Source organism: Carassius gibelio, chromosome B12 (genome assembly GCF_023724105.1).
Source record: "Carassius gibelio isolate Cgi1373 ecotype wild population from Czech Republic chromosome B12, carGib1.2-hapl.c, whole genome shotgun sequence".
Lineage (NCBI taxonomy): Eukaryota > Metazoa > Chordata > Actinopteri > Cypriniformes > Cyprinidae > Carassius > Carassius gibelio.
Window position 1 is genome coordinate 17,978,072 of NC_068407.1, and position 23,507 is coordinate 18,001,578.

At 37.5% G+C, this 23,507-nt stretch overlaps 1 protein-coding gene across 2 annotated transcripts in view; it reads left to right on the forward strand.

The window, feature by feature from the left end:
- Window positions 1-13,067, forward strand: part of LOC127968991 (protocadherin-15) — a 237,780-nt gene extending 224,713 nt beyond the window's left edge. Inside the window, exons 32-37 of one of the 2 annotated variants that reach the window (XM_052570531.1) lie at window positions 5,613-5,634; window positions 6,810-6,848; window positions 7,085-7,158; window positions 7,888-8,017; window positions 8,864-10,311; window positions 12,125-12,266. In XM_052570531.1, coding sequence (XP_052426491.1) covers window positions 5,613-5,634; window positions 6,810-6,848; window positions 7,085-7,158; window positions 7,888-8,017; window positions 8,864-10,291 — 1,693 coding nt within the window. In that variant the 3' untranslated portion in view covers window positions 10,292-10,311; window positions 12,125-12,266. Of the gene's footprint in view, window positions 1-5,612; window positions 5,635-6,809; window positions 6,849-7,084; window positions 7,159-7,887; window positions 8,018-8,863; window positions 10,312-12,124 lie in introns of both variants that reach the window. The other variant, XM_052570532.1, reaches the window with a different exon arrangement.
- The last annotated feature ends 10,440 nt before the right edge of the window (window positions 13,068-23,507 follow it).

Consider the following 23,507-nt stretch of genomic DNA (forward strand, 5'->3'; position numbering starts at 1 on the left):
TATATATATATATATATATATTTTTTTTTTTTTTTTTTTAAATGGACGTTGCACCTCCACTCGTTTCCATTGTCCCAATAGGGTGCAGACATATTGCACTGATTTGGGACCAGACACTGCACAGTAGTGAACTCTTATATATATATATGAACGAAATTGATGAAATTAAATTATTTAGTTTGTCTCATGCCCAAATAGATTACATGGAGAGGGCACGGTTGACCTATACAGGACCATCGATCAAAATACTTTGGCTTTTTGTGGTACACTTAAAGGGATAGTTCACCCAAAAAAGAAAATTTTATGTTTAGCTGATTACCCCCTGGGCATCCACGATGTAGGTGACATTGTTTCTTCAGTAGAACACAAACCAAGATTTTTAAACACAAACCATTGCAGTCTGTCAGTCTTATAATGGAGGTGAATGGGAATCACGGCTAAAACATAAAAAAAATAAAATAATTAAACCCTGCGGCTCTTGACAGTAGATCGATGTGTAAAAAGACACAAAATGATCGGTCTGTGCAAGAAACTGAACAGTATTTATATATTTATTTTTACCTTTGATTCACTCAATGTCTGAATTGTTCAAACCATCCCAAGCACATCCTCCTGAATGCATTCTCAAGCAGGCGTGTGCTTGGAAGCCCTGGGGTTAAGCAGATAAACATAACATTTTCATTTCCGGGTAAAACTATCCCTTTAAGAAGAAATGACAATGGACAAGGCATTCCTGTAGCTCAAACAGTAGAGTATGGTGCCAGCAACACCAGCACGACAATGTGTCCTGTGTGAACTTAGACTATTACTACGTTCTTGTCATCTTTTTTTCTTCTTATCATTGTGTTTCATCTTACTGTATAACAAAATCAAATGTTTGTGCTTTTAAAGTTTTTGTATTTTTAATAAGTTTTGCAAAGAGTGTTTTATTATTTAGTTGAGTTAAACCTTCATACAGGTATTTTAATGTTTTAGCACAGTGGTTCTCAACCACATTCCTGTAAGGAATGCACATGTCTAACATTGTGCATGTCTCCATTGTCTGACACACCCATTTCAAGTCTGTGAATATCTAACGAGCAGGTGACCTGAATCAGGTGTGTTTGATTAAGGAGACATGCAAAATATGCAGTGATGGGGGTCCTCCAGGAACGTGGTTGAGAACCACTGTTTTAGCACAAAAAACACTATTACTAATAGAAATTCTCCTAATCATATTCCTTCATATATCATGTTTCTTAATTTATCTTTCTTTTTTTCCCTCACATGTTCTTTTGTTAATTGTATTAGCGCAGCATTGTAAAAAAAATGGATGGGTAAAAATATGTGGTCTGTGTATTAAGGTGGGCGTACATGGTGCGATTTTTGCTGTCCTACGAGTTCGCATGCAATTTTTTTTCAATTGTGTGGAAATCATGTATGCTCGTATGGTCGCGGCTCGTATCATGTGCGAGGAATTATGAGCCGAGCAGAGTGTCTGACAAGCACTTCCCGACCTCCCGATCGTTTTTAAACGTGTCTAAAAAGTTTGTGAGCTATCGGTTTGAATTTGTGACGTGTGCAGTTGAACAATCACGTCCAATCACGACCTAGGAAAACCACAGAAGAAGAAAGACAAAACTTGCTGAACTCTGGCAGGAACAGCGAGCACTGTATGAGGTTTCTAGCAGCGTGCACCATGCTTTTTAATTCTCTCTCACTCTCTTGCGCGCGCGCTCACACGGGGACTCTCCATAGACGTAGCGGTTTTCTATATTGTACAAACTGTATATTCTATCCTCATACACTACCTCTATCCATCACAGAAAAATGCATTTTTAAACACCATTTAGTATTTTTTTTTAAGCCATTTGGTGTACGATGGTAGAGGAAGTGTCCTCGTAAACCATGTTTACAATGTTATACCATGTCATAATAGAGATTTGTGTCTCCATAAACCATATACAAAAACACATACACACACACTAGGGTGACCAGACGTCCCGGTTTCCTGTTGCTGAAAAAGCACCTGTATGTGTAGGAAACATTCACGGCTCGTATCAATATTTTATATGCAGTTATGAGAGAGGGTTGAGCAGTTATATTTGGTGCGTTCGACTTGAAGCAGCGCTTCACAAAATGATCACTTCACTTGTGTGACATCAAAGTACCGTGAGAGCGATTCGAATGCATTGGATCCGTGTGCTGTCTTATCGCTCTCACGGTACTTTGATGTCATACAGTGTCCTTCTGTGCAGCACTGCTTCAAGTCGAATGCGCCTATCAACTTCGTGCGATTGCTTCGGAAATTGGCAGGTCGTAAAATCATGAATCATCAGATAAACTCACTCGTAACGTGTGCGTGGACATAGGATCTTCGGACCATCCGAATTCGCACTGTGTACGCCCACCTTTAGGCCTCAAAGTGTGAGCCTGTGTGATGCTACATGCATCAAGAGTGCCATTAGCTCAGATAGGCAAACCATTGCTTTGATTTTACATGAAAGATGGAGGAAATACTTGTATTTTGAATGCAAAAGTATCAAAACATGGCACATCAAAAAGTGTCGGTTATCATTGCAATTTATTCTTAAGTACAGCTGTTATAGTACATTGTGTCTCTCTCAGTACAAGCATTTGCTGCAAACTGCTTGTGCTAGGTGTGTAAATTGCCTGTGCTAGAAAGGACTAGAAAAGCCTTGAAGAGAAACAAGTTTGTTGTATTGTTAAATGGCTCTATGGTACGTGACTGTGCACACTTTAGGAGGTTTAAGAGGCAACTGAGTTGTCAAGTTGCTTGCAATTACCTGCTAAATCAATTTAGTGTGAGCGTGTTTGTGTGTGAGAGAGAGAGCTTGTCTGATTGGTGATATGTCCTCCATTTACTCTTTTAAACAGAAACATGTTGGATTTGATTCAGCAAATGTCCTCCTAATCCAGGATTTAATTGTTATGATACTTATGGATGGATGCTGCACCATTACATCCAATTATTGTCAACTTGCAGTAGTATACAACTATACCATATTGTTTTTGTTCTTGTGCTGTAGCACATACAAAAGTGTCTCAATGACCTTTGAAAATTGATCATGTTCTGTTTCTGTAATGACTCCACCTTGCATTTACCGAGTGCAGCACTGTAACTGACTTCGCTTTTCTAGTTAGGCTTGGTTTTAAACCATTTACCCTATTAAATTTCTGCTATAAATGCAGACCCTTAATATAGACTCCAAACTTTTTGTAGATCACCTCAATGTTATGTGCGCCAAGTATTTTTGGTTTTATTATTTGTAAGATATTTAAGAGTGTAAGAGTTCATTTACATTTAATGTGCAGGATTCAAAAACCATCGTCAATATTTGCCTTTTGAATTCCGATTTGGTCTTCACTAAAAATGTTGTCATTTTTCTTTTCTTTCTAATATGAATTAAACCATTTAGAACTTTTTTTGTGATGGTGATGATTTACTAAAAACTAGTAAATACCTAAACGTTGTTTCTTTTACATTTTCTTTGCAGATATCCCACATCATGCCATACTTTCCCATCTCATATCATAGATGTTTTTCTAATCTGTAGCGCCATGTTCCATTAGGACTAGCAGTGCCATCATGACATATTAACAGTGTTAGAGAACAAACAAACAAACATCTTTATAGCAATCAGAGGGAGGAGGGAAGCTCTCTGTGCATTAAAATTAGCACAATCAAACAAGATTCATCTGTCACTAATATTGTCTGTTTAGTCAACGTTTTAAACACTGGCAACGCAGATGGCAAAAGTCAAACTGCAGAGCAGAAAAGAATGCATGTCTAAAATTAGTGCTGTCAACAAATTAATTCAGTGTGTTTAATTACAAAAGAATATGATAACATGTTTTAATCACCTATTAATGTATACGATCATATGGAATTAATCTGCATATTGTATTTTTTTTTTTGTGCAGCCCTTTTTAAAATACTTTCTTTCATGTTAACTACTTATAGAAAATATTAATACACAACTTTATGTAAAGTTATGAAATAAACCATGAATACACAGTTTCTATATTCTAAAAAGGAATTTTTGAAGGGCCTCTTGACATATTAGTGATGTTAATTCTGTTATATAGTTCATGATTCATAAACAAAATCTTTTTTAAATGATTTATTCTATATTTGCTTGATGCCGTAAACAATGGTAGCGCCTTCGTAATTCCTTTCTCTATTTGCTGTCACTGGTGGTACTGGCTGCCATTACTTTTAATTATACATAAACTCCACATAGAATTGAACATGTCAGCTATTGCTAAATTATTTTTAATCTTTTAATTATTTTTGTGACCTTGAAGGAATTGAGAAAGATGATCAGATAATTAATATACCACGGCACGTTTAATTTAGCTTTGGTAAGTTTCCTTTTTTTATGGGTGGAAATGCAGTTGTACCTTGATCTTGTACTATAATAACGTAATTATATACTTCAATCATAATTACATATCATGTAATTAAACATATTGCATTCAATGACTGACACATCATTACACCTGCAAACACACTCACATACAGTAGAGAGAGAAAAGTCAACAAAACAAAAGTCCCTTGAAAGTCGCATATTATCGTTAAGACATAAATCTTCATTTGAATCCCTCATTATGCCCACATTAGGGAAGAATTGCTGTAATTTGCTCTCGCTGATCTGCTGCCTGGAGAGAATTTTATTTGTTACGCTTTCAGTGAAATGGTCCGGCCACTTAGGAAATGCTTGCCCGTCTCCAAACAAACCCTGTGTACCCCAAACACACACCTGATGAAGTGTAATCAAGGGTTTTTTTAGCTTGTCTTTGCGTGCCAAGCATTGTCACACATGATCATGTCTAATGTAATTAAAGGGTGTTAACATTCATGGAGGAATAAACAACCAGTGTTCCACTTATCCTTGTAGCGAACCAGTGTCTAGCTTTTCTCCTCTGTGGGCATGTCATTGTCTTATTGTCTGCTTTGAATCAGTGGTGTTTACACAGATCCATTATGCGATGAGACCTGTGAGCTTCATTGCCATTTAGTGCTCACCACTGACCCCTAGAGTAACATCCCCTAAACACAAATCCCATAATTAATAATATACTCACCACCTGATATGTAAATGAGTTTGTTTCTTCATTGGAACCAATTTGGACAAACGTAGCTTTACACCTGTGCCTACTATAGTGGATCATCTGCAGTGAATGGGTGCCATCGAATGATAGTCCAAACAGCTGAGTAAAAACATCATGGTGTAAATCCATCAAACAAATCCATGAAGACATTTTTAACCACCTGAAATATGAATATAAAACACTCACCAAAAGTTTTGTTTCAGACTGTATATCTGCATATTTACCCACACATACACACTCAGTTCTTCACAGTTCTACATCATTTATCAGAGTCTGAGGCAACCTTACAAAAACATAACGGACATTGTCTTTGAAACCTCATCTCAAGGAAACGCTGTCTAATCTCATGCATTAAATCTGCTAAACATTTCAAGACTTTGTCACATCTGACAGTCCAGTTTGAGATAAATAATTGAAACACTTTCTAGATATGAAATATCAAGGTTTTATCATAATAATCTTACTGACTTCATTTTCATACTGTTATCTCCTCACAGGAGAGGCTACGGGCATCAGGAGGTATGTATTTTTATTCTTTGGAATTGCATTGTTCGAATGTCGTCTCATCTTGAGATTTATTAGGCAACATTTTTATCATTTGTATCAGTTGATGCTGTTTGATAGGGACAGTGATGACAGAATAGATAAGTATTTTATCAAGATCCCATCTGTAAAATTGCTGAAGGCTAGGTCTGTCAATTTGGAGTTTTGACTTGCTGATAACATTTCTCAAATATATATATATATATATATATATATATATATATATATATATATATATATATATATATACATGTGTGTGTGTGTGTGTGTGTGTGTGTGTGTATGTATGTGTATATATATATATATATATATATATATATATATATATATATATATATATATATATGTATGTATATATACTCTCTCTCTCTCATTCTCTCTCAGGAGATTCAATTTTATAAAGTGTGTTTTGAGTGGATTATATTATATATTATTATATATTTATTATATTATATTATATATTATTATTATATATTATTTTATAATACAAAAAGAATTATGAATTATTAATTATGAATTAAGAACTATCTGCTTTATTATAATGTTTCTAACATTGTGTCTAAAATTGTATGCTTTAGTTTCTGAATGCTTTACAACATAATTCTTTAAACTCTCAGGTATTAATTAATTTATTATTTGTATTTTTTACAGGAAAACATTCTTCAAAATTCTGCATGTAAACAGATTGAGTGATTTCTTCCTTAAAAACTACAGTGGGGTGCTAAAGTCTGAAAACACTAGTAAAAATTATTATATTTTCAGTTTTTCTAACTGAATAGTTATTTATTTTTCTTTCACAATAATTGTTTTATCAGTGCAATTTCAGAAAACACATATATATATATAAATAACTACAATGAACAATTTAAAACTTTTTTTTCGGTAAAGAAAATATGATCTTTTGAACAAAGTTCTCAACTGTTTTTTTTTTTTTTTTTTTTTTTTTTTTCTAAACCCTAAAACTCTATAAATAACCATAAAAATATATTTGCAGATTTCAATTCAGGTTTTCAGCTCCTGATTTTCAGTGTAATCACAGACTTGAGGATCCAACTGTACTTATTTTATATCTTCTATCATTCATTCAGAAATGTAATATTCCTCCTTTTCTCTCTTGTTTCTGCACTGTTTCTGTGCTGAATGCTGTGCAGCAGCAGCAGTTGCTTCGACCCTCTCTCTTGAGACCAGAGGTAGAGAATCGCAACGTTTATACTCACAGAAAATTTTTCTGTTGAGCTTAATGTGCTGTAGTATGTAATTTATGTATATAATATAACTTAAGTAGCTTAGCTTTTATCAAATCATGAAATGCAGAAAAAAAAAAGTTCTTCGTCTTTGTAATAGGCAGCACTTTCATCTGTCTTCCCCAAGCATTTTGCTTAAAGCAATGTGTTCTTTGAATTATAACTTTTTGCTCTGCTCACAGGAACTCTCTATGGAGTCTGGTATTGACCCAGGACAGGACTATTATACACAGGATTACTATAATTATGATCATGGGTGAGTGTGCATTCATTGGTGGAAATGTGCTGCTGACCCAAATAATATTTTTAAGATATGTGTCCAGCCTGCTGCATTTAATAAATCAGTTTGTACGATTTCTAGGACTTTATTTTATGTGGTTTCTAGATGAAGAATTGTATCATTGTCTCTAAACACGTTGGGCCACCTGTGGTCCACCTTGTGTCATTGTCTCTAAATCCCCCCAACAAGGGAGGATATGGTTATTGCAGACTATCAAAGAAATTTAATTTCTGAATGCTAGCCATGTTTTCTTACTGCCTTATACAGTAGGTTGTACAAATGTGATCAGTAGCCGTTCCCCGCTGTATACCACATTGGTCCAAATGAAAACCCCTATGGTACAAGCTAGTGAGGATCGATATAATCCTGAATTTCAGCTTGTTTCCTGTTAAATGGGCTGTCTCAGCTGCATTTGGGTTCAGACAGCCTGCTGCTCCCCAAGAATCCTCAAAGTCCTTAATGGTCTGTTTTGACCTTTTCCATACAGTGTTATGAGGTTATGTTTCTAAATCATACTTATTGGATTTCCAATTATATTTTATTATCCCAGAACTTTCATAAAGTTTTAGTTTCGTTTTGGGGACTGTTAAGGATAAAGTTTTTGCTCATTTATTCATAAATGTTTTGCATTTGTGTGTATATGTGTGAGTTTGTGTTTGTGTGTGTTTGAGGTATATGCAATAATCTTGTATACCTGTCTTTTAGCTATGAATTGCCTCAGTATGGGAGTCGACGGAAGCTGATCTCTCCGACAGGGATGTATGATGAATATGGAGAGGTGATTATGGAAGATGATGGCAGCTACTATTACAGCCCACATGAATCTGATGGAGAGGTAAAACAACCAATACAACATGCAGTATTTTTTAAATAAGTTACTTTCATCCTGCCTCTAGTTTAAGGCCCTTGCACATGACTCATGTCAGGGTTTCAGTGCTTTTGGCACCTTGACTTTGGCTTGAAAACCATTGTAAATAGCAAGGTGAAAAATATGTGCACATTAAACGTAATGGCATCAAATGAAACATGTTTGAGCCTCAACAGAAAAAATATCCTGATGATTACTTTGTATCACTGCAGAAAGAAAAAGGGCAAAAATGTTCTGATATGCTTTCAATGATGTTTCAATGTAAACAGATAACACATAATCAATCAGTATTGTCTAAAAGGTAGCCCTCACAAAAGAGTACATTTTCTTCTGGGCGCAGGGTTGGGGTGATTTGGGGTGATTTGGGGTCTGTTTGCAGAAAACGGTTAACCATCTAGAGCAGGCATGGGCAATTCCGGTCCTTTAGGGGTTCAGGATACATTCCTACAGAGTTTTGCTCCATCCATAATTGGAAATTATAGGCAGGTGTGTTTGATTGTGGATGAAGCTAAACTCTACAGGACAGCAGCCCTCCAAACCAGAATTGCCCATTCCTAATTCATTCCCTCCTCTATCATGTTATGATTTTTGCTGATACCAACCATGAATTAACTTTGAAAGGTCAGCAGCCATTCATGTTAATGCATTTGGATTCAACGTGGTACTTGGGGTAAGACTGTACCTTTACGCTTATCTCAGTGCATTGTGAAATTCTGACATGGGTCATGTGGAGTCACAAAGATGATGGGAGATCTGAACTGTTGATTAAATATTCTGAATGATAAAAAAACTGGACTGATATCAATGTAATAGGTTGCTAGGCAAGGCAGAAGGCCGTCTCCCCCTCCTGGCAAGGCTTCACCACGAAGGCCCCCTAGACAAGCTTTCGCAGAACAACCTCCAAGGTTTGAACAACACTTGCCTGGACTAGTTGAAGGCATCTCACACCCTTACATGTCAAAGGCTGAGCCTTCACTCAAAGCACCTATAAAACTTGGCCAAATGTTTGACAGAAGATCGAGCACAGCTCCATTCCACCTTCCATGGAAGAACAATAGAATATTTCCGATTGAAGTTCCAGAGGAGAAAGGAGGAGGTACTGATGACCCCAAAGCAAACGCAATGAAACATTCAAACAGTGTTGACAATGGCATGGTCATTGATGGCAACTATTTCCAGACTAAAGAAACCATTCCTTCAGCAAAGACAAGACTTGGCAAAGTTTTGAGTCAGATGAACATCTTTAAAACATTGGAGACTCAGAAGAACTCTCTGAGCAGCATTAGTGGGACTTTAGATCATAAGAGTAATGGAAGAGGCCCAACCTCTAGGTCACTCAGCGAGTCAGAAAGTGAATCACAGATAAATCCTAGTGATATTGTGGAAAGTGAGCAAGAAAGAAGTAGGAGCAGGGAAGACATCCTTCAACAGTCTTACTCTGGAAGTGCCATGTCATTCACATCTCACCATCCACACAGACTCCAAGAAGGTGCCCATATGAGTAGTTTAGACTCTGATGATGATCAAGACCAGAGTCCTCTTGATTCCGACAGAGAGAGCCAAACAAAAATTCAGCTAGATGACACTGAAATGGAGTCAAAGACAGAATCAGATTCAGACCAAGACACAGAGACTGAAAAAGAAACCGAGACAGAGCAAGAGTCAGACACTGAGAGAACATCAGAGACAGAAAACGAGTCAAGCTCAGAGGAAGATAGCAGTGGAAAAGAGAGTTTCAAAGCGAAGGATAAAGGAACAGTATCATCTGTCAGATCTTCTCAGTCCAGACACAGCAGCAAAACAGCCCAGAGATCAGCAACCTCTACCTACGAGAGAAAGAGCAGCAGATCATCATCAGAACCTGCAACTACATCTACACGCATGAAAACATTAGAAGAGACCATCCTAAAGGAGGATGAGGATGATATGGAAGACAGAGTGCAGATGGAAGAAGGCCAAAGTAAAGATCCAAGGTCCTCTAGGTCTAAAAGCAGTAATTCTCTGGAGAGAAGACATGATTCAAACTTCCACAGCATGAGCAAATTCTATATGATAGGCAGTAGTGTAGCAAAGGCTTTAGAGATCGACAAACTCTCCCCTATAGATGAGAATGAAGAAGGAGAAATGACTCCAGAGAGAGGTGGTAGTTCCAGCTCTTCAGATGGAGCAAGAAACCTTGAAGTAGACGGGGAGGATGAGGAGTCTAATTCAAACACAACTGAGACTGTCGGAGCCTCCTGAATTATAATCTGATATGTTGAGTAAGACTGGCCATTGCCTTTATTTCTTGTGTTGATCTTTTTATCGGCATTTTGAATGCCTTCATCTGGTTGGAGATATTTTTCTTGTTTTCCCCTTGCTGAGCACAACTTGGCATTTCTACTTAACCTTTGTTGAATAACATGCATGCTGTTTCATCTGTAGTCTTACCTTTAGAGGTCACCCTTCAAAATTAATGTTCAGATCAAAATTAGGTTAGTTTTTGATGTTTTCTTAACATCCTGTAATCCAATGACATTGGGTCCATGAGCACATTACTTTTAATGAGCTCATGAGGGGACATTAAGTGTGTGTTGGTTACTTTTTAATGATGACCAGTTGTGGTCCAGGGGGGAATCTTCTGGGGAAGCTAATATTTAAGTTGAATATTCATCAGACCTGCTTTATTAATTCCGATTAAGTTATCTTGATAATTAACACTTTATAACAATATTTCCGATAAGCGAACCAATATTTGATATATTTGTAAATACATTTGATATATACATAAAAATAGCAATATACATCTTTTTACATTTATATGCATTTTGTATGCACGCTACTAGGGCTGTCAATTTTGTGAAAAAATAATTTTCGATTTTTAAGACATAAGTGTTCATTGAATCAATTTTCCATGTCTAAAAAAAGACGTTTCCTTTTTCAACGTCAAATAACGGACGAACGTAAAAAGAGCACTGGAAACGCACAAGTCAACAATATTTCTTATTTATTGGCATGAAGTTTCTGGCAGAATAACAAACAGCAACAGGAGTGCAACATTCTCTAACAAATATATATGCAGAGGGGACGGCTGCCATAACAAAAGAAAAACATAACTGCAGGCTTCAACCCGGCTGCATTTATGATTTAGGCATTTCAAAAATGTCCAAGATTATTTTAAATATTGATTCGATCCATTTCAAACAACTGTTCAAAAAATGAAACTTTAATGGACTTGAGAACAGTCCATGTGTTTTTTTGTTTTTTTTTTATTATTGAACGTAACCGACACTTAGGCAAGGTGGCTCTAGGCAGGCATGAAACGCGCAAAAAGGCTAAGGCCATTACAAATTTATTGGACAGGAAAACATCAACATTTTCGGGGTCCAGAGCAGAGCGTTTTTTTATTCACTATATGTCCAGCTGTTGAGAAGACGCGCTCCGACCGCACTGATGTCCCAGGGACACTCCGGTACAGCTGCGCAAGGTGGGGGTATCGCTGTCAGCTTGCAATGGTCCTTTTCATAACTCAAAATCTCCTGTAACTAGATGTGCGAATGAGGCGAATTCGCGTCTACCGCGCCGTGAGACCTCCAGATGCGCGTAAACACGTCTCATTCGCTAGATGCTATATTCACGTGTGAACTCTGCATAAGAGGTCGCTTTCGACGTCACTGTGGCTTATAGATGCGTAAAATTGCTGGTATTTTCTGTCTAGCTTTCGCAACACATACTGCACTCTCGGAATTCTTTATTTTTCTTTTTCTGCTTGGTTGTGAGTTTTGTTACATCTATATTTATTTAATTGTTTAATTATTTTAAAATTAATACTGTACATATTTGGTTAAAATAGATTCCCTATTTTCATTTTCGAAACCTTTTTTGGTTGGTCCGATCAATTGTCCAATCAATTTTCTAACTAAAAGTGACAGCCCTATATGCTACTAAGAAACCAATTAAAAAAAAACTGTTCATTTTATATCATTACTTGTGCATTTTTTAGAAGACTTTCCTCCTTTGGCCACTGTTGTGTGCTGTGTAAAAATAAAAAAGTCTTAAACTGTAATTTTACAAATTTTCTTTCTTTTTCTTCAGTATGGTAGAAAAAAGAGGATCAAACTTATTGTAGACCGTGAGTACGAGACCAGTTCAACCGGAGAAGAAAGTGCATCAGAATCGCACAGGAACCGCCTGTCTAATGTGAACAGCCACAGCAACATTAATGGGAGCATATACTTGGCCCAGAATGGCTCAATAATCCGGACACGACGGGTCGCGCACACCAACAACATCAAGCTCAACTCTCCAATACGACTGGGAAAGCACTTTAAGAAACTAGACAAACTTGCTGTCACACACGAAGAGCAAATTCCTTTAAACAGCCCCGTAATGACAGGCACATCAGTAGGTGAACAGAACCTCACAACCAGGCCCTCCAGTGGGTCCCTGGCCTCCAGCACTACAGGCCCAGAGAGTATAGCTTCAAAATCAAATGTGGCAAAAGAAGGGGGTGAAAGAACACAAAATCAGGATGAACAAGAGTCCACAGTGGACAGTCAGGAGCTGAGGGACCCTTTAGGATCACACAGTGATCGCACCCAGTCAGATGAGGAGGAGCTCTGGATGGGCCCTTGGAATAACCTGCACATACCAATGACAAAACTCTGACTAATGACATGCAGATGCTCTATTGTCTTAAAGAACTTGGGGGTATGGGAGGTTTCAGGCATACAATTATGAATCTGCAGCCTAAAAATGATGAAATTGCACTTTCATTCAGTATTATATTTGCTTTTTTTGTGGCCCTGAAAATTTAGCTTCTCAATGATTGTTGCATTCATAAATACCATAGAAGTCAATCATGATTCTGGCCCATTGATTGTTGCTTATCCTTTTTATTATTTTTTAATTATTTTTTTCCACAGATGTATGCCTTCATACATAATTTTGTGCTTTTTATAGTTTCAAAGGTAAAATCAAATGTCTGTTGAAGTGTATTTTTGGTAGTCATCAATAAAAATAACTGTGATGAATCTAATGTGCTCTTATGCACTGTACATTTGCTTAATGCCACAGTCATTTGGATGGACTTGCAACAGTTGAAAGTGGAGTTGAAAGTGCTATATTTTTGTGCTTATTTTATACCAAGTTTTATTATATATATTCAGTATGTGGTCACATTCTGTTACAGATATTTGCCAAACTCAAGAGAACAAGTTTTGTTGCTGTTTTTATATATTTATTACGTTTTTGTTTTATATATACACTCACCTAAAGGATTATTAGGAACACCATACTAATACTGTGTTTGACCCCCTTTCGCCTTCAGAACTGCCTTAATTCTAGGTGGCATTGATTCAACAAGGTGCTGGTAACATTCTTTAGAGATGTTGGCCCATATTGATAGGATCGCATCTTGCAGTTGATGGAGATTTGTGGGATTCGCATCCAGGGCACGAAGCTCCCATTCCACCACATCCCAAAGATGCTCTATTGGGTTGAGATCTGATGACTGTGGGGGCCATTTTAGTACAGTGAACTCATTGTCATGTTCAAGAAACCAATTTGAAATGATTCAAGCTTTGTGACATTGTGCATTATCCTGCTGGAAGTAACCATCAGAGGATGGGTACATGGTGGTCATAAAGGAATGGACATTTTCAGAAACAATGCTCAGGTAGGCCGTGGCATTTAAACAATGCCCAGTAGACACTAAGGGGCCTAAAGTGTGCCAAGAAAACATCCCCCACACCATTACACCACCACCACCAGCCTGAACAGTGGTAACAAGGCATGATGGATCCATGTTCTCATTCTGTTTACGCCAAATTCTGACTCTACCATCTGAATGTCTCAACAGAAAACGAGACTCATCAGACCAGGCAACATTTTTCCAGTCTTCAACTGTCCAATTTTGGTGAGCTCCAAATGCTTTGCTGCATACCTCGGTTGTAACGAGTGGTTATTTCAGTCAAAGTTGATCTTCTATCAGCTTTAATGAGTCGGCCCATTCTCCTCTGACCTCTAGCATCAACAAGGCATTTTTGCCCACAGGACTGCCACATACTGGATGTTTTTCCCTTTTCACTCCATTCTTTGTAAACCCTAGAAATGGTTGTGCTTGAAAATCCCAGTAACTGAACAGATTGTGAAATACTCTGACCGGCCCGTCTGGCACCAACAACCATGCCATGCCCAGAATTGCTTAAATAACTTTTCTTTCCCATTCTGACATTCAGTTTGGAGTTCAGGAGATTGTCTTGACCAGGACCACACCCCGAAATGCATTGAAGCAACTGCCATGTGATTGGTTGATTAGATAATTGCATTGAGAAATTGAACAGGTGTCCCTAATAATCCTTTAGGTGAGTGTGTGCATATATATATATATATATATATATATATATATATATATATATATATATATATATATATATATATATATATATATATATATATATATATATATAATCTTTTAAGGCAGAAACTGGTCTCATTGTGCAGCCTTTGAATACATGACTGTTTCTACAAGGCAAAGAAACGTGCACGTCAAATAAACATTCCTGGTATGAAACCTTTTCATTTTCATCTCTATAATGAAAAGAGAAAACACATCATTTTGCTTGAAGTTAGACTATCAACCTCTTAAGTTGAAACAACTCTTAATGTTACTTTGTACATTATTTCATATTATATGTGGATGAATCTGATGGTCTAAATTTGATTTCGCATTAATCTTAAATCAGAGAAGATCTGACTAGCTACATCCAGAACACTGATAGTAAGAATAAATTCCTAGAAGGCAATATTTCATCTGAATCTGTTGACGAAACCGTCAATCCATATTCATTCTTTAAAGACACAATATTTAAAATGTGGTTTGATGAATTGGCAGCATAATCACATATGATGAAAAACTAGAAATTAAAAAATTGTCCGTAGTCTACCCTTAATTAATTTGTCTATGGTAAAACTTTGCTAAAAATTAACCAATCCCCAAAGTCACTTCACTTGCCAGTCACCATGATAACACACTTCAGCTTTGAAGGCAGAAGTAAAGAAACACTAAACCTTGACTACTGCAAGGCGTTTTAGTAGTCAGGATGTTACAAAAATATTGGACTTACACATCTGCCAAAGTGGCCTGGTCAGAGACAGATTGTGATTGTTTAATGCTACTAATGGCACAGAATCTACACACTTCACTTTTAAAGGGGACCTATAGGCCCTTTTTCACAAGGTGAAAAAAAAAGTCTCTGATGTCCCTAGAGTGAGCATGTGAAGTTTTAACACAAAAGACTTTACAGATCATTTTTTATAGCTTGTTAAAATTGCCATGTCGCATCATTTTCGTGTCTTCCCCTTTAAATGCAAATGAGCTGGTGGTAGGGGGAAGAGGACAGGGCTTCAAGAGCTCAAGCACCAATACCAAGTATAGGTCTCTGCAGGAAAGTAATGGAAGTTACCAGATCAGGGTGTTTTTAGACCAAAGATACCTGATTGGTTGATTTAATAGTGACATTAGGTTTAGGGGTGGGGTTGGGTAAGGGGGATCATTTAGATTGCATGATTCAGAAACACCCAGCAGTTTCAAAACACCCACTGTTATCTTTACACACTGGATTAAAAGTCATCTGATTGTACTGTGCATAAAAAAAAAAAAATCACTTTATGAATTACACAGACGGAAGCACGGCGTAATAAAAAATAACTCATGGTGCCATGGCATGCTATTACAAACTTTATAAGCCCCACTTGTCATTATGAGCTTGAAAGCGGGCGACTTCACATGGCTTTCATATGCAATTTTAACTCCCATTTTCCTATGCACAATCATTCTGGTACCACGTGAAGGTAGCATCAGTTTAAACAGACAGACAATGGTAGTTTTAGCAACATTAGTCTTACAGAGTGCCAAGAAGGTCTTTCAGAAAGGCAATTTGGAAAACTAACACGTGAAACTTCTTCTGGAGCTGTAGCTGGATCATGAAAAGTTGGCACTTCTCCATCCTTCAGGAAAAACTTTTGTGCAAAAACTGCTTTACACTGAGCCTAATTCACAAAGCAGTCCGGTGTAAATGATTCATGCAGACATAAATGAATTTCGGAGGAGTTGAGGGAGTATCTTCTTCAAAATTAATCCACCTCGTCTTCAGCAGCTCAGATTTTCGGAGTAAATGGAGAGCTATGTGGATTCATACATACAGCTACAGAACAACTAAAGCGCTGGGGAGACATTCTCATCAATGCAGCAAGTACAGCAACAAGCCGTGTTCAACTCACTGTGAACTCGTTCGGGGCATTAAACGGCAGTGTCTGTCAGCTTTCGTGGGTGAGGCCTGTGGCTAATGTCACGTCACGCTAGCAGCAATGCTGAACACATGTAGTTGGGAGACACTGCTTTTTACTTACGGGGATTAGAACAAACGTAGTGGGTGGATTTTAGCATTATAGGGTGGTTGTGTACACACACTGCCAAACACACAAGCAACATGTGACAGTGAATTTTGCAAAAGGGCAGAAAAAGAGAAACACCAAAGTTCGAATACACAAGGGTCACGAGAGAGGGAGACACAGACAATTCCCAATGGACACACTTGCGTCCATCTCTGAAATTGCCTTGGCTACCACTGTGACCTTAACCAGCGATCCTCTCTCTTCAATTTCCTGTCAAATTAGTTTAATCAGATGATGCCTTAAAACAACCCAGACCCCAAGCTATCATAATCCATCACTTAGTGTCAGAAGAAAGGTAAAACGAGTTTACGAGTGTGAAGCCATAAAATGAATTAGGCTTAGCCTAACTGGTTATTGAAAATAGTTCCTTCTCTAAATATATGTATATACATATATTTTAATGGAAAAAAAAAAGTTTAAGTATTTTATGTGTTCCAATTGTGATCGTGAACCTTTCTGAACGACTTTATCTCTTTCGTTGAAACAAGCCTATTACCATGTTGACTGTGCTTTTTCCATTCTTTTAAAGTGAATGTTGATGAACGCTGTCAAGGTTCAAAAATGATAACACGAGACACAATAAAAGTGAGGGGGGGAAATGGTTTTGTGTCAGAAACAAACGCTTGAAATCTTCCCTCATGTTTCCGAGCACGTGTTTTTCTCATCTTTGCCACTAGCTGGCATAATCGTCCAATTGTTGAAAATCAAATCAGTATATAATGTCCCCTGTTGCAGTAACACGGTTCTCCACTAGGTGGCACGATAATCTTATATTCGTGCTATGAAACCTTCTGACACTGACAGGCTGTTACTCTGAAATATTAGTAATTGTAAATAATTGTCCTTGATTCAAGAAACTTGTCCGTTCCTGTCAGTCTCAATTAAGCTGGCACCTTATTTAACTGAAAACTCATCAGTCTTAAACTTATGAATAGAGATAATTCTTTCTCTTCCATATTCCACTAACAGCCCTTGGGGGACACACTAACGTCTGAATCATAGTATTAAAAATGCCAGGAGCAAGAAAAACACGATTATCTTGGGCTTGGCTAAGTAATTACACTTTAAACGATTATCCTTGCCTGATGAGCGCATGTTAATAACGTCCTGAGCTCTTTGATCTCCAGATCATGATACCAGCAGTGCATTATTTCAAACAAACATCCAAAAAGTAAATAAAGTCAATAATTACAAGCTGGTGTGTATGTTATTACGGGTACCTGCCCACGCGTCATGGACATTTAAAATTCTATAATTAACCGTCAGATCAGAGACAAAGAGAACGTTTCAAAGTATTAAACTGCACATCCTGGAGCCAATGTAAAGTGTCAGGGTGTGTGAGCATGTCTTTAAAAAGGACTAAATACATAAACACACACACTTTTTTTTACCTTCACTCCACTGGCCGCCATCCAAGAGCTCCCAGCCAGCCAGTTTGGCCTCAGTCAGTGGTTAATGGGTTTGTGGTCATGTTTTAAATGCACTGAATATGGAGAATACATCTGACGTTCTCAGTGTCAAGCTGAAGTTCGTTTTGATTGCAGTAATTAAGTCTTGATGCCTTTGTTGTCTGAAAGACCGTGCTTTTGTTTTCGTTGGACACGAGCGACAGGCTTATATTGTGGCCCGAAGGCCTAGAGTAGCGCAGCAGGCTAATTCATGAGACCAGACATAGCAACTATTTTTGTGAACTGTGTATATTTGGAGCCATTTTTTTGGGGCTAGTTTTTGGTTTCCTAAACTATATGCTAAGTGTTCCTCCTCCTGTGTAATTTATATACATACAGAGCAAGTTAGTATTTGAAAGATGTTTGTGATCATCCTGACGAAAAAAAAAAAAAAGAATCGCACACACTGCTGCACTTGCGAACATGCCGCATACTCTCGGAGAGGAAAAAAAAAAAATTGATGGCATCCCACCCAAGCATTTTATTATTTCTGAAAGGCAGGGCATATAGAAAAATATAAGTTTGGCAGTCTGGCTCTCGTAATGAAGGGGTTGATCAGGCACGGCTCCAGTGCAGACATTTGAAGATATGCCTTGGCCATCGTGCCACCGAAACCAGTAATATAGCATGTCAAAGGAATATAGAAAAGAGTAGTATGGTCCTTCATTTGCCGTCATGCATGCTGTTTGTACCTGCACGCTTGTTAGAACTCCCGCTTTGTGTCACATTTGTTGAGTGGAGTTGACATTCTGTAAACAAACCCATACTTGCTGTCAAAAGCCGAAACATTGACCTCAGTTGTTTTTTATTTCTAATATTATTTGTTTAATCCACCTTATTTTGATGTAACCACACTATGCATTAAAAAGAGCTTTTGTCCTACACACAAAAATAAAGGTGCTTCACGAAGCCATAAAAGAATCTTTCTGTCTTAATGGTTCCATAAAGAACCTTTAACATCGGAAGAACCTTTTTGTTTCACAAAAGGTACTTAGGAGTGAAAGAAGGTACCTTTATTTTTAAGAGTGTAGGTGCACTTGTGCATTGTTTTTCAGGTAGCTTTGCAGGTAGGTTTCTTGAAGTGTCTTGGAGACATTGCCACAGTTCTTCTGGATTAAATAATGTTTGGAAATGTAAACTGATATTTACTACTAAAACACTAAAGCAAACCATAGAAATAACTGACTTAAAACAATTTTCTGTTGGTGAAAATACTAGTGGCTTAAGACTTATATATATATATATATATATATATATATATATGGTTTAAAAAATTGTTCACAATATAATATAAGTGAAACCTTTGGATCATATGATCAATTTATATGATCTAATGCTTAACTTATATTTATTTTATAATTTGTGTTGTATTTATATTAGTTAATATTGGGTTCTTCTTAGTGTCCAATAGGCTTATGATGAACTAGATGTTTTATTGTGTTGCAGGAGGTTTAAGTTTGTTTGACATAAAAAACTGTATTAAAGCCATATTTATTTCAGCCTCTGAAATAAAAACCTGGGACTCAAGGATTAAACATGCTCATTACACAGTGCATAAAATTTTGAAGATGCACGTTAAATGCAGTAATTCATCATGCAGCCTGTTTGTGTTTTATTATGATTCATTTTGGCTGAGTACAGCTGACAGGGCCAGATTTCACAGAATTGACATGACTGTGTGTTTATGCCTGTTTTCTGTTACTTATGGTTTTATCGTAATACAAAGGCTGCAAATCTAATTCCTGGAGTGACGCCCCATCCCTCCAGTCTGCTTTAAATGTGCTTTAGCTACTGGGTGTTCTCTGCAATGAATCAGCCATGGAGCTCGACACAGCGGTGCTTGGCCAGCGGCCTGCGAGTATTAATGTGCACTGCGGCATCAGCGGGGCCTCTAGTTAAAGAGAAATGAGATGAGAGGAGTTAGGAGCTCTGCGGTACAAGCGCCTGCTGGACTGAGGTTAAACGCAAATCTTGAAATGAGAATTTGACTATCTGCTCTCATAAAAGCCTCAGTGAGGGCCGAGCGCGCGAGAGAAACCGCGGCGTCTCTTTCGCTGCTTGCTTGCTGAGAGCAAACAGAAGTCCTGTGTGCTCGCCAGCCCTCTGCGGGTGTTGATTTGCCTCTCTGTTTTTTTTTTTTTTTTTTTGCTTACCCGAACAGAATTTCATTGTATGTCATCAAATATTGAACCCATTTGTCCTTTGCCACTACCACCCCACCCCAGTGTCAGTGAAACAAACAAGGCATTAAACCTATCCCTGCAAGTCTAGCTTAATTCACACTATGAAAGGTGTTAACCTGCAGTTAACTTAATGAGCTGTTTCTACCCGATTTATGACATAAAAAGTTATGTTGTATGGATTTAATTGTTTAAGTGATATTATTTTCTCTTTTTTTTCACTCAAATAGCGTAAATAACAGAATCATGTCTCAATAAAGCATTGCCAAGATATTTAGGCAAAAGTTTTAAATGTTTCAAAATAGATTTTCATAATTTTCATTATATGGACCAGGGTTAATATTTTTCCTTAACTAAAATGTAAACCATAAATAAAATGTGTTACTAAAAACAAAATAGACATACATTATAAACATACATTAATAAATAAAAAAACATATTTTATTTCAGCTAGTTGCCAAAGAAACATTTCTCATTTTTGTTTCGCCTAATTTGAAGTACTAAATTAATTAATTAATAATTAAATGAATGAATTGATAAAAAAAAACTACATAGACAACAATAATAATAAAAAAAAAACAACAAAATTACTGCAAAGTGAAAACAGAAAATAGAAAATATAATTAAATTCAAATTATAAACTATAATAATAATATAGCAATAATAATAAAACATCACTGTTATGTACAAACAAACGTATTCTTCAAAAGATAATATATAAACAGAAATAAATGTGAAACATCATGAAGATGAGTAAATGATGAGTGAACAACCTACACTACCTTTGTCTTTCTGTCAGATTTATTATTATTATTATTATTATTATTATTTACAAATCAAATTTTGTAATGAGATAACATATTCTCTGGCATGTTGGAGTCTTTTTTTTAGGCCTTCAGGGAAAATAAATGGAACAAACAAAGCTGCTTAAAAAGTGGACTGGTTTCTGGTCAACTGAACACTGGAGTGTGCATTTAATAAGCAATAATGTTTTTGCCTCTCCTACCACATAAACGGTTACAATTTCAAGATTATGGAACATGATGAACCATAAATCATAACTGGCTCAAACCAGGACCCTGACCTTTAACCCTCCTTCAGCTGATGTTGCCATTTGCCTCCTGAACCCGCACGACAGTCATGTTTTACTAGCTAGAGTTGAGCTTCAGCTAATTGCTGGAGTTTGAATTTGTTGTTTTATGGAGTCATTTTATCTGATGCCACAGGAAAACACGGCCCTTGGACAGTGAAGGCCAGTGCTTGCCAGCTCAGTGTGGTGATCCTGAACTATGCAACACCAGTTAAACATTGAGTGCTCAGAACTGCGGTTGACTGCGGCGGGATTCAGCGCTTGTGTCCTGCTGCAGATCTACACTTTATTCTCCGTTTATCATGGCAGTGCGGAGCCTGGCGCCGCTGCCGCCTTAATGACATTGGTTAAATGACGTTAACATCCCCGTTCTGAGGTTTGAACTCTAGTTTTGGACGGCTGACTTGTTTGTGTCTCTAACATACGATCAAAGCAAAGAGATTTGTATTGAGATTTCTTACCCATGAGAAACATCACATGCCCAATTTCTTCATACTATGTGTGAGTCTCTGCCTTTATTAAGAGTGTTTGGAAAGCTTTATGCTTGTTATGGGTTCTTTATACTGGAAACGATTTTCTTAATAGAAGTGGTGTAAATATTTCAAGTATTTAGGCACTTAAGACACTTAATGTCTAATGGCAACAGAACTGTAATTTTTTTTTTGGTGAAATTTCCCTTTAATACTTTTTTGACTGGCAGTCAAAAGGCAACATGTTTCTGACTCACAAAAAGTGTCTAACACGTTATTGCACGCTGGCCTACAATCGGCAGAAAGTGGTTCACATCCTCAGGCAGCACCGCTCCCATCCATCAGTGCTGTGATAGGGAAACAATAGTGGGCTGTTCTGTTCGTCATCGGGTCTGTTTTGATCTCTCTGTAATGCTAATGAGGCTATCAGTCAGTCCAGCCAAACCCACTCTCCACAGTACATATTAAAGCACCTCGAACATCATTCCCCAGTCTCAAATGACTCAACAGATGGGTTTCTGCTGAGCATATGTGATCTTTGAATACTGAATATTGTGATGTAACTTACAGTACATTGGCAGAGTGATCAGCTAGTTATGGCAGAATTTATTGCTGGTCTGGTGACATTATTAGACCTGCCAATATAAACTTTATCGGTCAAGTACAGGAAATACCTTGGCTGCCAAAAAGTATTTGGACACTTAAAGGGATAGTTCACAGAAATATGAAAGTTCTGCAATCATTTACTCACTCTCAGGCTTTTCCAAACTGAAATGAATTTATGTGTTCCGCTAAATACAAGAGATTTAGAAGAATGTGGGTAACCGAGAAGTTTCTGGACATCAATGAACAGTCAGCAACTGTTTGATATGAATGTAAGTGAATGAATATGAAGTAGAATGTATGAATGCCATTGTGAATGAAATATCAAACCAAGTCATGTTTTTTTTTTTTTTTTTAAAGACAGTCATTCATTTTTCAAGGAAGCATTTGTTTGGCTTAAAATATATAGTGAGAATAAAGACACAGTGCCTGTGTCCAATACAAACAAAAAGATTTTCACATTTTGCACTCTACTCAAACTTGCATTATTATGAATTTTTTACGTCGGTCAATTGACCTTCATTCGGGATTAGCCTTTGCAATTAAATTGACTGAAACATTACTAATCAAATTTCATAATGATGCAGATTGGTTGGATTTACAAGACAATAGATACTTCACTCAGGTAAAAATAAAAATAAAATCAATAGGTGTCAGGAAACAGACCGGTAGAAACAACAGCTGTTCGGGAAGCCATGGTGGCACCAGCAGTTTGGAAGGCCATGGGACGAGCTCTGGTGGGTGCTCTGGAGCAGCGGACATTGGAGGGCACTCTGGAGCGGACAAACATAAGAGTACAGGAGTCGAGGTTAGGGATTTTAGTTTCATGGAAGGAACGGCTTTCCTAATCCAACTAAAGACATAGCTGCGCTCCTGGCCATGATGAGGCAACTAGATTTATTTAAAAGGGGAACTAGAACTTAACCAAATGTTGGAGCAAATCTAGGACTCTGGTCATAGGCTGGAGCCTTAACTGGACTCTAGTCAGGGGCTGAAACCAACACCTGTAACCTAAAATGTCCTCTAGACTCTGGTCGGGGTCTTGGGCTTGCACTAGATCTTGGTCAATGGCTGGGGCCTGTATTCGACTCTGGCCTGAGGCTGAAGCCTGTTTAGGACATTTGTCAGGGGCTGAAGCTGGCACTTGACTCTGGTCAGGGTCTGAAGCCGGCATTAGACCTTGCTCCGGGGCTGAGGCCAACTCTGAATTCGGGACAAGGGTTGGAGAAT